Genomic DNA, 14,267 nt, shown 5'->3' with positions numbered 1-14,267 from the left:
ACTCTGCTGTCACTCTCTGCTGAAGGACCCTTTGTTCCACGTGCTGCTACCCAATGGTCCCTGAAACCTGCTTTTCAGGAGATGAAATGCTCGCCCATTTCATCAAAGGTGGGTGCCACAACGGGTGAAATGGCTTTATGAGATGTAAGTTTACCCCAGTATCGTCTTTCCAGTGGCACCTGATGCCTGACAACAAGGAACTAAAACAATCCCACATACAAGCTACTCAGCACCACTGAAGAAAAATTCCATTCCTTCTCTTTCAAAATGTCAAGAATGAAGATGATAAAAGTTGTCAGTGTATCGAGAGCTATACTTAATTTTGCTAAGGCACAGCTGAAACTGTGACAACACTGTCTTTATTTGCACCTTTTTTCCCCCTCTCCCCTAGTATCTAAGAACACATAATTAAACAAGTGAACTCTACATCTAATGACATAATTAAAATCTCAAATTCAGGACCAATAGGGCAGGTGGGATCCATCACTACCCTGGAAACTGCTGCTGTTCTGCAGACACTTAAGTGTCACCATTACTTGGAAGTCCGATTAAGAGTGCGGGCAATGCCACTTTCCCATGCCAGTCTCCTGCTGAAAACACATTAGTATGTACATTTGCACAGAACATATGTGACAGTCTCTATTTGAAGTGTTAGGTCTCAGACATACCCTTTAACAAAGGAGTTCAGCATTCCAGAAGATCTCAGCATGGGCAAGTTCTTGGCCCCAAATATCATAACCTGAAGCTGACAGTTGAGAACTCCTTGGTCTCTGTTTCCTGAAAAAGGAGCACTTATCACATGAAATGCCCAGTTAGATCAGCTCATAGCTTAAGATGCTGCTAAAAGTAAGTAGGGGAATGCCTAAGTGGCACTACTGAGATAAGGAGTCATAAGGCTGGACTAGGAACATTTCAAAGATTTGAATGTTTGTACAGTGAATGATTCACACACAAACCAAGCAGTGAGTAGCAGGCTGCTTTGTGATCCCTGTTCCAAAGACAAAGCTTTCTGTTGTGTTTGTGAAAAGCAAACACAGGGCAGTACATACAGAAGCATTTCTCTGGAACAGTCAGAAGCAGAGGGGAGAGCCAAACCCATGGTGTGATACTGCTCCACTCAGAGCTCAAGGCACAGAGCAGAGACCCAAAACAAAGGTGTGCATAGGGAGGAAAAACAAAAGATACAGATTTGGTGACTTTGGGGTCTTTGGAAAAGAAAAGGGAACAAAACTAACAAAACAGTTAGTTAGAACTTTCTATTGGTCTCTACCTGCTGCTGTGGTCCTGACACAGAGAGCACTTCTAGAGTTGTAAATATCTGTACATCTCACTAAAGTCTAGGGAGGTAAGGAAAAGGAGGTTTTGCTATCCCTCCTTCCCAAAGTGTTTATTTCACTCCACCAGCAGGTGCTTGCTCTGACACACTACAGCAATACTTAGTGTACCTTACAAGTTTTCATTACTAGAAACTGACTCCTGACTAAACATTTTGAACCTAACACCTTCCAAGTGAAACAATCTCCCTAAAATGAGACCACTGGAGGAAGCCAAGGGTGCTGGTCTGGTATGCTTGCAGATACTTCCCTTCCAAATTTTCCCCAAATTGGCAGTCTCTGCCTTGTACAGCAGAACTGCTGTTTCACCTCCAGAATAACCTCTACTGGTAACACCACAACAGGCACAAGTTTGGAAAACAGCTGGATGCATTGTACTGCTGCCATTATAATGTACAACTTTTGTTGGCATTAAAAAGAACATATATACAAAATGTTTTGATTTTAAATAATCTAAGACATAAAACACCAAAAAACACTGTTTGCTGTAGCTGTTAAAAAATCCATACAGAAATATTACATGGATTTTGCCAGTCCTTCATCAATCTCAATTCTTTTCTAGCCAAGGAATTCACAGAATCATAGAATCATTTATGTTGGAAAAGACCTCTAAGACCATTGATAGCAACTGTTCCGCACTCATGTATGCCAAAACATTTTATACCTTCAAACTGAAGTTTTTGGTACTGGGCTGGTACTGACAGCTTTGCAGACAGGAGGAGTTCACCGCTGTACTGGATAAGATCATCCTCAGGCTTCTCAAGCTGAAGAAAGGGACATACAGAAGTCTGCATTACTGCAATCATTCCCACAGCTTATTCTCACATCCTTCTCACAGCTTATTTGTGTTCCCAACACATCTTGATAATGGGCTGCATTGACAGCATTTTCCCCTCAATCATCTCATAGGGGTGATCTTTCTCACGGCTTTCACTACATCTTGCTCTTAGGGTACAATTAAGCACAAAAACTTAGAGTCACCTTGGGTTTGAGCAGGTACCAGTCAAACTGCACTGAGTCCTCTTCAAAATTCCATGCTGCCAGGGGAATCACCACTTCCCCCAAAAACACCCTGTATTTGAGAGCTCCTGCATGCCACACAGAGATCTGAAGTTGCCGACTTCTCAGCTGGGAGTATTCAATCTTGTACTAGAAGGATAAACAGCATTTACAGAGCAATGCACAGGATGAATGCAGGCCCACACTCATGACCTGTTCCCAGGAAGTCCAGCCACAGCATGACTGAAGGCCTCTGGATGCAAACAGAGCCATGTTGTCTGAGAGTGCTTTGCAATCTCAAAAAACCCCAACTACTTATATATTATACATGCTGAGTAATGTTCATTCATCTAGGAAACAACATTCTGGGAATACCTTGACCTGCCTTGCTAAAGTTTTTGATTATAAATTCAGAACTTTGAATTCAGAACATTTGACCATTTTTGGGATTTCGGTTGTTATTTTTTGGTTTGCAGGGTTTTGGATTTTGGGGTGGTTTTTTTTTTGTTGGTTGGTTTTTTCGAGGGTTGTTTTTTGTTGTTGTTGTTGGTTTTGGTCTTTTTTGGGGGGGTTTTTGCATGTGTTTATATACATACACACACACACGTATTTCTGTTTACACTCCCAGCAGAATGTGGCTGTTCTGCAAGCCAGTTCAAGAAGACACCTAATGATGGTTCTTAAATTCCCATTCTGGTCAGTGGACGTGTACTTAATGCAGTCAGCAGGGGCAAGGAAGTAATTCAGCTGATGACTAATTAAAGCCTTGATCCACTCTCCAAACATAGTTAGAGACATTGCTGGGTATCTAATACACCCCCTGAGACTGGCAAACCCAGCCCACAGGTGACCTGCATGGAAACCTGGAGGCAATGGCACAGGCAAGGAAATCAGTACCCATATTTAGGCTGCTGAATCACAAGCTGGGTGTGGGCTCTGTGGCTGATCACCCTGAGTCACCCTGTGTTCCAGTGACTTCCAAGAGCACTTACACAGCTCTCTCCCCATGCAGCTACCTTAACCTGCAGCTGAATCCCACCCAGTTGGATCTCAGTGTCTAGATGGAGTTCACCTGCAGTAGCACTAAGCACTTTTGACCATTTTTGCTACTCTGGATAAACTAATAAACTATTTTTAAATGTTTCTAAGTAAACACCTATAGTATTTATGCAGCCAAGTTAGGCATGACTGTCACTCTCCTTTAATCACTTCTGCATGACTGGCATTGAAAAAGAACTGTAAAATTAGGACCAGTATTGGCCAACTTCTGGCCATTTTTTTCTGCCATCTTAAACCCTACAGAAAGGCTTTGGGCCATATAAGAATCACATACATTACAAAAATCTTTTTATATTATTATCAAACTTTAACTATGGTTTTATCAAGCATTTTGCTTGTTCCGCTCACTACCGATTCTTGATGTTCATACACACCAAGAATTCGGGGTAACACTAAAACTTTTGTGTAGTTCAAGAATCAACACAAGTTTGCCTCTTCACCAACTTTCTATCATATCTCCTCCAAGACAATATATTACTGAAGAACTCATCATCTTATGTCCTACTGCAGCTTGCCAAAGCACACAAAAGAAACGGTTTGCAGTGATCTGAGTACAGAAGTGGAGCTGGGAACAACCAAACTAATGCAGGCTCTCCTGGCTGACAGTACTCAGCTTCATATTTAATGAAGTGTCTGTGAGGTAAGAATAATGACTCCTGTTTCCTATACACAATTCTAACAAGGATGCAAGAAGCAATACTGAAAGCCATTAAGGAGTTGAAATCATAACTACTTTTCTCTGCTGGGATTATTAATGTTTGAAATTAAACAGTACAAAGAAACAGCCTGGCATCAGTTGCAGAGGGAAAAGGAAGCAGACACTGTTTTAGAGATGGTTGATTTCAATTGGCACAGAGTTAACCACAGAGACACTTCCAGTGGCACTGACCAAAGGGGTATCACTTGAAAGGGGTATATATATTTGTATAAAACTCCAACTGTTCTGCAATGCATCAAGTTTCTGAATGCACGAGAGAAAGCGTCTATGGAAGACATTTTGCTTTTGCCATATGGTAAATCAGAACAATAGTGGTATTCACTAAAAGTACTTTCTTGTACAAAGGCAGACCTCTCTAATGGTTTGCAATTTACTGTTGCAGCTACAAAAGCAACCCTTTCTTATTTAGATTGAAAAAATAAAATTTTTTAAATTATTAGTTTCAGTGACTCCTAAATTTGCCACATCAGGTCAGTTCAGAACTTGCAGGATTGTACCATGGAAAGGCACACTCGGCAGCATGGAATTGCTAACCATACCTTCAAAGTCGCATCAAACTCTGGATCCACTGTGCTCTTTTTCACAGCTGTCTTCCTCTTACTCTGAGGAGATTTATCAGGAAGTAAATAAACCTTCACATACCTCAGAGATAAAGATACATGGAAAGTGATCAGAAGGAGCAGGGAGGATCAAATGAAAAAAATCAATTAGATGAGAAGACATTTCTCTAAATTCTCAAACAACTTCATTAACTTTGTAAGTTCCCATGCAATAAAATGGCAAAATATGATTTACATATTTTCTCAATAGAAGCAGGTGGACTATAAGGATCCTTGTGTACCATTCAGCTAATGAGTTTCAATTCCATTGTACTTGGGAAAGGGATTAGGATCTGAATAGGAATCCTGTTGTCATACTCTTGGCCTCTGATAAAACAGCCCCCTAAAGAAGTCACCTTCTCAGTTGTAGTGACAGCTTTATGATGAAAACAAACAGCATATTATATGCTCAAAGAAAAAAAAAAAATCAATCAACTTTTGAATCAGTGCTACTTGTTCCCCAACATTCATGAAGAAAATCTCATCTTCACAACATCAGGTAAATAATACAGAATAACTCAAAGGTCTTACAAAAGCTAATTATTCTGGCAGCCACTGGAATGAAAATGGGAGATTGTCTAAAGGGCTCAAAATTGTCCTAACATTGATTCAAGAAAAAACAGGCAAAAAATTTTCTGGAAGCTGAGACAGACCAATATCAAGCACCAATGATTCATAACCTAAGTTTCTCAAGTGTAGGTCAAGTGAACACTAATACTTAAATATTCCCCTTTATATCAGTTCAGTTGGCTGTACTTGTGTTATGGCTTCAAAACTAAAGAATTTCAGCAACAGGGAGTGCTTCCAGCTTGTCAGGGAAAGGAGTGGCTGCTTACATAATGCAAAGCATTTTTAAACTGTACTTATACATATTTCAGATATTATTATTTAAATTAATTTTAAAGCAGCCTCTTGATTAGCTTACTGAGTAAATAAAATCAGCTGTATTTCATATCATCAGTGCAGAGCTTACACATATTCCCTATTTTTTCCAAACTGATCCATAGGTAAAGCTACTTTTAAAAATATACAGATACTAGAAAATTTAGCTTCTTGTTCTGTGAGCCCAGATCATTTTAATTAAAACATAGCCAGCCAGACTTCAAACCAGCAAATGAGTTAAATAATTAATCAGGTTTTAAACAAGTTAAAAGCCTGATTTTCAGCAAGCATGTCAAATAAGTGTGCTGTACTTTTTCAGTTGGCTTGGAAACCAACAGAAATATATAAATATATACCCATAGAGAACATAATGTTTACTACACAGCACTTCCCACATTGCCTTTCAGGCTTCCTGCAACTGTTTGCCTGACTTAATTACCAGGGGACTAAGAGAACCTTGACCCACTTGTGAAGTGCTCCCAAACAGCCCTTCTCCACAGGCTGCTCTCCCAGCAATGCACATCAAGCACAAGCTTGTCTTTATGAATATTCTCTGCAAGATCTGCAAAAAATCCATTGTCCTGCTAGGTGAAGGTGACTGCAAGTCCACGATTCCAATGTGGGCGCTCAAATGCTCACAGTGAGACAGCAGGAGCAAGAACAGGTAGCCAGGGATTCTACCTGGTGATTTTCTATCAGTGGTTGCTGCGTGGTCAGAGAGGACTCTTTAGTGATAAACAGAGAAATCACCAAGGTTTAATTATCCAACCAAAATTTTCTATGGCATATTTTATGAACAGAAATATCTACTACTTCCTCTTACAGTGGTACATAATTACTAAACAGCTTTAGAATTTAAAATAAGTTGTAGCAGCTGAAATTTTTGCTTTTATCACAGAAGATGGAAGCACACAGTAGTATAGCAACCATCCACTGACCCATAATTTGTCAGCAGATGAATTAGAAACAGGACATCTCATGTTCCAGCCACAACTTAAGAACTGAAAACTGAATGGCTATTCCTGGGGCCCAAAGGTCACTCACCACCAACACATATGCCCAACTGCCTGCTCACAGGCAGGGAAAGATAATTCCTAGCAGAAAATTGTCATAATGGAATAAGAACTGGTATGAAACTTACTTGTTTTGCAAAGTGTATAAGTGCAAAGGGTTGGCATGTATGTTGGATGTTCTGAAGGTGCCAGCATGGCATACAATCATATATCAATCCATTTCACTCAGAACGTTCATAAGTATTGTAAAAACCAGAATATTTTCCTTATGTTTGTTCTTCTCTACAGAAATACTTACGGGTTACACTTTTTCTTCTTCTCTTCTCCATAAGCCAGGTTCTTGCATCCCTTGATGCAAACTTCCAAGATGCAAGCTCTGAAGTTGTACTTTAAGGCAAACTCTATTTCTCCTGTGACGTTAGCCTTGCCAAAATTGCCAGACTCAGTGCAAGTGCTGCTAAGACTATACAAACTCCCCTAAGAAAAGACAAATGTTTGGTAAAAGCAGCTTCAGATCAAACAGGACAAAACATTTATTTCCCTCAATAGTCACTATATTTACAGATATCACTGTAAAGCTACTGCAAGTCACGAAATTTAGGGTAATCTGTATAAAATATTCCATTGCTTCCATAACATCCCTGAAAATCATATCTGTAATTGCAATTCGACTGCTTTGCCCTCTTCTCTCAGTAAATTTTCTAGGCTGAGAAAATGCTTTAAGTAACTTCTGGATCTAGAAACTCTTTTCATACAGAACTGCTGTTTCTTCCCACAAAAAAAATGGGCTAAGTGTCTGAAAGGGAATGAAAAAACCCTCTGAAACCTATAAACATCAAAAAAAATTGAATACTTATTCAATTAAATAAAATATTAATAAAACATTGAATTTAATACATAGCTCATAGTAGGGTACACTACCAAGACATTTGGTTCTAGCATCTATTAGGGGAAATACCAAAGTGCCCTGCACACCCAGTAAATAGCTTACAAGTTGTCACACTTCTATATAAAAATGATGTACTCTGTATTGCAGACAATTCAGGAGAGATTAAAACTTGAATACTTCCAGCTGTTGTATGTGGGTGCATAAAGATGATGTTCCCTAGATCACCTCAACCACTTTGCTCTCCCTTCATTTACTTCCACCTTTGAGGCAAAGGTTTGGATGCTTTATATATGCTCCATCCACACATATAAGGAGCACTTGTATCTAGCATTTACAGAAGATAGAACGCGGCAAAGAAGGAAGAGACCAATCCTTTGTGTGGCCTAGCCCAGACACTTAACTCTAGGGTGCAATCTTGCCTTAACTATAACAAATTATCAACTCAGAACGGTTTGATCTCCATTCATTTATATAATGACATTCTTTAAGGTGAACCTTAGAAACTTTTTACACAGCATTTGTCACGAAGGCACCACTGTTGTGATCAGTCTCTCAGCAACACTGCCCTAGATTGCTGAGATATCTGCGTTAGATCGCTCCTCCTCCTGAAAATAAACACCACCCAGGACTGGTTGACGAAGGAGTTCTGCATTGCACAACCCAACAGCTACGAGTGCAAAGCGGTGTTTGCAAGATCCTATCTCTCTTCTGTGGAGATGCTTTTCTTCCTTGCCAATATTCAGTTCACACCAATGGATTTATTAAATTAAAGAGGCTATCTACTCCTTTAAGTTCTAAGCAACACACGCGTGTCAAAAGAAGGGTTAGAGTGCTTACTGAGGAAGTCAAAAGAAGTGTAAGGACTGTTTTGACCAGATGCTTGTTGCAAATTATCTTGCTCCCTCCACAAGAAGTGCATCAGTGTAATCAATCTAACTTGCAGCTTTCATTCACTAACATATTTTTGTTCACCAGACCAGAAAATGCTTATTTACCACCAAAATCCCTTATGGCAATGGAATGAAAATAGAGTTTTGTCGTAAGCTCTAATGTCCTAAAACAAAGTTCTGTGAAAGTTCCTCATATTTATTCTACAGAACACCCTATTTATTTAGGAAGGTTGAATAGGTGTTATGATTAATGATGTTTAGACAGAACATCACTACAAATGTCTCCCACCTGATCAGGCATCCCATACATTCTTTGTGGAAGTCCCCACTTTTGGTTCAGTGAGCAGGGATTTAGCAGTGACTTAACATATTGTACTTCTGCTGGCATGACTGGAAGCAATGCCATTTGATGTCTGAAGGATAATTTTTTTATGGAGTGGCCTTCAATATCTAACAATTACCCACAAAGAGAAGTTTAATGGAATTTGACCTTCACCTTTATAAGATAGTAGAAAATATTTCAATTTTAAGCCTGAGCTTTCTATAGCCCAGCTCAAATGGTTGTCATTGGAATCACAAATGTGATACAAAACTGTTTTCCATTTGTCAGCTTAACACCTCAGACTCCGCAGTGCGATGAACTAAGAGAAAGCACCAAGGTCCCTGTGTGTTTCTGCTTTTGTGTCAAGTGAGCAGCCTGGTTTAATTTGGATTCCCTAAGTCATTTTTGTTCTGTTCTTTACAAAATCAGTCATGAATTTTTTGGATACTTCACCTTGCTTAACCTCATCACTAATAGATAGAAATTAGCTACACAGTTAATCATAGAGGCTTTAAAGCATGTGCTGAATTAATTTATAATCAGCTTCCTTCTCTCTCATTTGCAGTATTCAAAATGCCATCCAGGCATGATGATTCAATGTCATCCCCCCAAGCCTATGAACTGCTCCCCTGGCTTCCATCACTGTCAGTTTCCTATTCATTCACTGGCATTCTGACATTTGAATTTCCACTGACATTTCCAATACCACAGAGATCTTGCAGACTGACAAAACCCTTCTGGTAAAGGAAGCTTGAAGAGAAAAAGCCAGATACTAGATGGGAAAGCACTGCATTCATAATCTGGATCCTAATAATCAAATGGGAAAAACATTAGCTGCATTTGCAAAATTCAGAAGAAGCTGCTCTATCAATTATTCATTAACAGTGGATGATATCTCCATCAATTATCCATTATTAATTTGCCTTACGCTTCAAAAAGTTCACAGTGTTACTATCAGGACTGTGCCAAAGGCATCAGTCTTTCATCAGATACAAACTCAAGTACAATTCTTCCTTCATTTTGTAATATAATCCAAAATACACCAAAATTCTGCACAAGCTTTTATATCTATTCCCTTTAAACACCTCTTCTGGTTGTGTTTCACCTTTAACTTACATGTTTTCTGCCATCACAGAAAACTGTATCACTTGTGGGACTGGCTGTTATGTCTTCTTCCTCCTTCCAACTACTTTTGCTCTGAGTTTCACTGTCATTTTGGGTCTCAGTGATGAGCTGTTGCAGACTGGCTGTACCTTTCACCTGTAAGAAATTCAGAGTAATTTTTATATAATTTTTTTTCAATTTAAGAATTTTGTCCTGATTCAAAAATGCTATCAAAAGAAAATTCAGTAAATATCTACAACTGACTCTGATTAAGGTCATGCAGGTGGCACACCTTCAAAGACAATAACTTAATTTAAATGTTGATTTATAACTCTCTCAACCCAGTTAGTGGTACCCTCATATTAGTATTTTTTTTTAAATCAGCATACCACCAGCTAATCTAAGGTTCACAACTGCAGCAATTACTTACAGCAGTCTACTAATAACACACCAAAAGTAGCAATATATTAACAAAAGTCCTTATTGGGCCTTAAAACAACAGTAATTTTGGAAGAAAATATAATCTTGCCTCCAGGAAATTAAAATCTGTATTTTGCAATATGCATGACACATGCCCATATTTACCTATGCAAGAATGAACATAAGTTGAAAGAGATTTGAAAACAGAAACAGACTGACAAGCTCCTATTGAGCTTTGCTAACAGAAAAATTTAAATTTCCAAGGTGTTCTTGACTTTGCTTTGACTAAGTCCATTCCCCTTTCCAATTTTCCCATGAAAACCCTGATAATTTCTGAGAGAGTTATATATATCAGTCAGAACTGCTTGAGATTTATCTTCAGCCACCTCTGTTACCAAGAACAAAAGCTAATAGAATGAAGTGCCAAAATACAAATACATAGGGCTGGAAATATGCTCAAAATATTGGTGTTTCTGGCACACCACTTCCTGGGGATATTATAATCTAGGAAAAATATGTTGACACCTCAATGGATAAGAAAAAAACAAGGTAAATTCTGCATGGTTAGGATCAAAGAAAATAATTTATTTTAAGAAATTGTGTAACAGATTACCTGGAAGACAAAAAAGAATATAGTGTGACTGAATAATTAGAAAGGATTAGGACTTATTTGCACAAAGCAAACAGGAAATGTGAGAGAATCCCTCCTGCACAGTCAGCAGAAAGCACTAGAGAATGAGGACAAGAGATGAGATAATACAGTGAGATTACTTCTGAAAAAAACAGGATGTGCAAAATCCTAACCAGCATGCTGTTACCACCGAAATTGTGATGTCTATTAAATGCCCTGCCTTAAGAATAGATGCAAGAATTAAGTTATCTTGTGAGAGGGAAAGAGACAAAAGATTCATTCAGAATATAGTCTCAAAAAAACCCCAAGCAAACCCAAAATAGTAGTTTCTCTGCTGGGAAATGTCTTCTATGGATGCTAACTCTGAAACAGAGAGCACGGTGCCTGTGGAAATTGCAGGCCACATGGCTTTCTCAGTCTTTCCTGGGAAAGTGGCCTGGGAACTCATAAGGAGGAATTAAAACAATCCTCAGAGATAGAGAACAGCCTTGCAGGTGCTGTTTGTCTGTTCGTTGTTTTCTTGCAAGAGAAGGTCGAGGGGTGGTGTACACCACTGACCAATGATGGTGATGTGTTAGTTCACTAACCAATAAGAGTTTCTTTTCTGTACTTTTCACGTATCGGTCTATAAAAAAGACCTGAGGTAATAAACCAGGGAGAAATTCTCCTGATCGACTCCCAAGACAGTCTGTGTCGTTCTTCTCGCCGTTCCTAATAGAGCAACAGTCTTCTGCTTTATAAGACTTAAAGCACAACCAATTTCACTTGCTAACCAAAACACAGCACACTGAATTTTAGCTTTTACTTGGATCATGAAGACTTCATTGTTGGGCAGTACAGAACATAAAAGACTGACAAGGCAACACAGCTACCAGGGCTAAACTCAGCAGCAGGTCACACAAGCCCAGCCCTAATGTCTGCTTCTGTTGCCCCTGGAGAGGTATCCCACAGCTACCAATGCACCACAAAAACTCCCAAACGTGGCACATGCCTGCTTGTTCCTCCAGTAAGGCAGCAATAACTGCACTTCCCTTAATAATCTTAGGGATTCTGATGATGAGAGGCCATCAAAATCCAGATTTTACACTGGCTGCTACTTTTTGCCATTGGACTTGATTTTTTCACTAATACTGAAATTAACTATAATCTCTCTCAACTTTAGTCAGAAGGAATCAAGCTCTGCACACATCACAAATTTAGAAAACTTACTTAAGAAGCAGATAGTATTCTTGAGGCTTAAGTAGTGCCCCGGTCTTAAACACTGCACATTCAAACTTGTGGTTACAGTTACTACCGCACAGTCGTTCCTTAGAGAAAAATAGAGTTTCTAGGGGGAAAAGCCACTGTTCTGATTCATGCTCTGAAAATAAAATTTCTTTTTGGGGTGGAAATCATAACAACTAAGATTTCAACATGATGTTTTCTTATAAATATAATTAGTTATTTTGTAAGTGTAATTTAGAACAGGTTCTGTCCCATAACTTAAGGCATAGTTCTAGTAAGGATGTAAACCATTCCTAAAGGAAAACAAAGTTGAAGGACATTTACAGGGAAAAAAAATCAACAGTAATTCAAGCAAAACTAAAATTAAATTAATAAATTTAATTTTTAATTTATTAAAAACAAATTTCTAGCTTAAATATAGTCCAGTTGGTTCAAATGACTCAGAGAAATAGTGCTCTGGCACACAAACATTGAAATCTATTTTCCAAAACCTGCAATGCACTGTGTGGACCTAAGTCCTAAATCTTTAAACAGGTAACTGAAAACCCACACAAATAATTTGTATTCTCCTACTAATTAATTTGTGAAGCCAAAGAATCCATATCCATCTTTTTTAAATGGCAGATTGTTTGTGATCAGCATGCAATGAAGCGTAGTCTGAATTCCCATTGTCTCCAACTGTGATGTTTTTCAATGCATTAGGAAAGCAGTGCTCTCTCTGCCTGTGGAATAAAGTTAACACCAAAGTGTGGCTTGCCACAATGAAAACAGAACCCAGGTAACCAATAATTGCTGCCAATTCTATTGATAATTTGATTTCATACAAAAATACCAGAATTAATTTCACAGAGCTCTCAGACCTTGATGGACCAATTCAAACTGCCCAGTCCATGCAATTTGGCATCCTGTGTCTTCCATATATCAGCACCTAACACTTCTGAAGAAAGTAAAAAGTGCTCAAGGGAGCTGTGAGCAATGTGTGCCACGAAGTCTGGCCCAAAGCAAGGGCTTTTCTCAGCATCTAATCCAGGCACTTAGCAAACCACACTGACCTCATTCAGATGAACAAGGCAATTCAGTAAGTACTCACAATGTGGAAAAATGAGTATGGACAAAGTTCAGTCACTTGACAGCTGAAAGTGTACAAAACAAAATCTTCAGTGTAATTCTAAAGCAGAAATGTGAGATCATCTTCAACCCTGCACAATTTGTAGGAAATCAGATGACTGGATTTTTCTCAAGAAAACACTGGAAGCTAGAGACTGTAACCAAAGCAAAGGAAAAGGGAAGTTGCATAGCAACTAACAGCAATGCTTTCTCTCTGCCAAGTTAAAAAAATGCTCAGAAAACATCAAGATGGGTTTGGGATGGTCATAGCTTGTCCTGCTCAGCAGCAAAAGGGGCAGGAAGAAGACAAGACAGAGCACTTTCCTGCAGCCCAAAAATCACATAGACCAAGTATCAATTCAACTTCAAGAGAATGTGAGCACCTGAGAGCAAAATGTCCCATCCTTGCCATCCTTCCCTCCCTTTGTAAAAATCTCCATCTAACATTTCAACTCTGGGCTGGCATGAATTGTGCAGAATCTGTCAAAAACCTTGTGAAGAATCAGAGTTCTGAACACAGTCAGTGAAGAACAGCTATGTCCTGTTCATAAAATAAAAGCAAAACTCCACTGTGTACATGATTGTTCTCACAAACCTATTTCACTCTGAAACAGCTCTTACAGCTAGAGACTGTGTATAATAATATGGATACCCTGCTTGTAATGTTGATTGCAGTGTCAGACTGGCTTCTTCTTTGCTTTCTTCTTTCCACATTCTTCCCACAATCTGTGGTTAGGACACATCTGTCAGCCATATCATTCTGGGACTTTGATATTTCTGAAGTGAAAATAAAGAGAAAAGTCACTATAACAAACTTTGTAAGCATTCCTATAGATTTATAGGCTAATTCTGTAGCTTTCAAACTGTCATCCTGCACCTTTAGCATTGATCTCCTAAGAGTAAGAAACAGATGGGAAGACAAGTGGTTGTCATATTGTATATAATTATGTTTTGCCTGCCTGAATCTTTCATGCTGTTTCAACTAGAAATTACACTCCTTGCTGCCTATCATTATAGCTGCTGCAAGGAATTGTAAGCCATCAAATATAGTTTCCTCTCAGAAGCAGCTACTACAG

The 14,267-nt window shown here is 38.8% G+C and overlaps 1 protein-coding gene across 1 annotated transcript in view; it reads right to left on the bottom strand.

Moving 5' to 3' along the window:
- SYTL3 (synaptotagmin like 3) overlaps window positions 1-14,267 on the bottom strand; it is a 33,625-nt gene that overhangs the window by 2,625 nt on the left and 16,733 nt on the right. Inside the window, exons 8-14 of the mRNA XM_058835795.1 lie at window positions 13,844-13,968; window positions 9,822-9,965; window positions 6,903-7,081; window positions 4,650-4,752; window positions 2,316-2,483; window positions 1,999-2,098; window positions 669-777 (exon numbers count right to left, since the gene is read on the bottom strand). Of these exons, the coding sequence (XP_058691778.1) occupies window positions 669-777; window positions 1,999-2,098; window positions 2,316-2,483; window positions 4,650-4,752; window positions 6,903-7,081; window positions 9,822-9,965; window positions 13,844-13,968 (928 nt within the window). The remainder of the gene's footprint in view (window positions 1-668; window positions 778-1,998; window positions 2,099-2,315; window positions 2,484-4,649; window positions 4,753-6,902; window positions 7,082-9,821; window positions 9,966-13,843; window positions 13,969-14,267) is intronic.

This window comes from Poecile atricapillus, chromosome 3 (genome assembly GCF_030490865.1).
Source record: "Poecile atricapillus isolate bPoeAtr1 chromosome 3, bPoeAtr1.hap1, whole genome shotgun sequence".
Classification (NCBI taxonomy): domain Eukaryota; kingdom Metazoa; phylum Chordata; class Aves; order Passeriformes; family Paridae; genus Poecile; species Poecile atricapillus.
The sequence above is the reverse complement of the archived record's forward strand: the minus strand, read 5'-3'. Positions and strand labels throughout refer to the sequence as shown.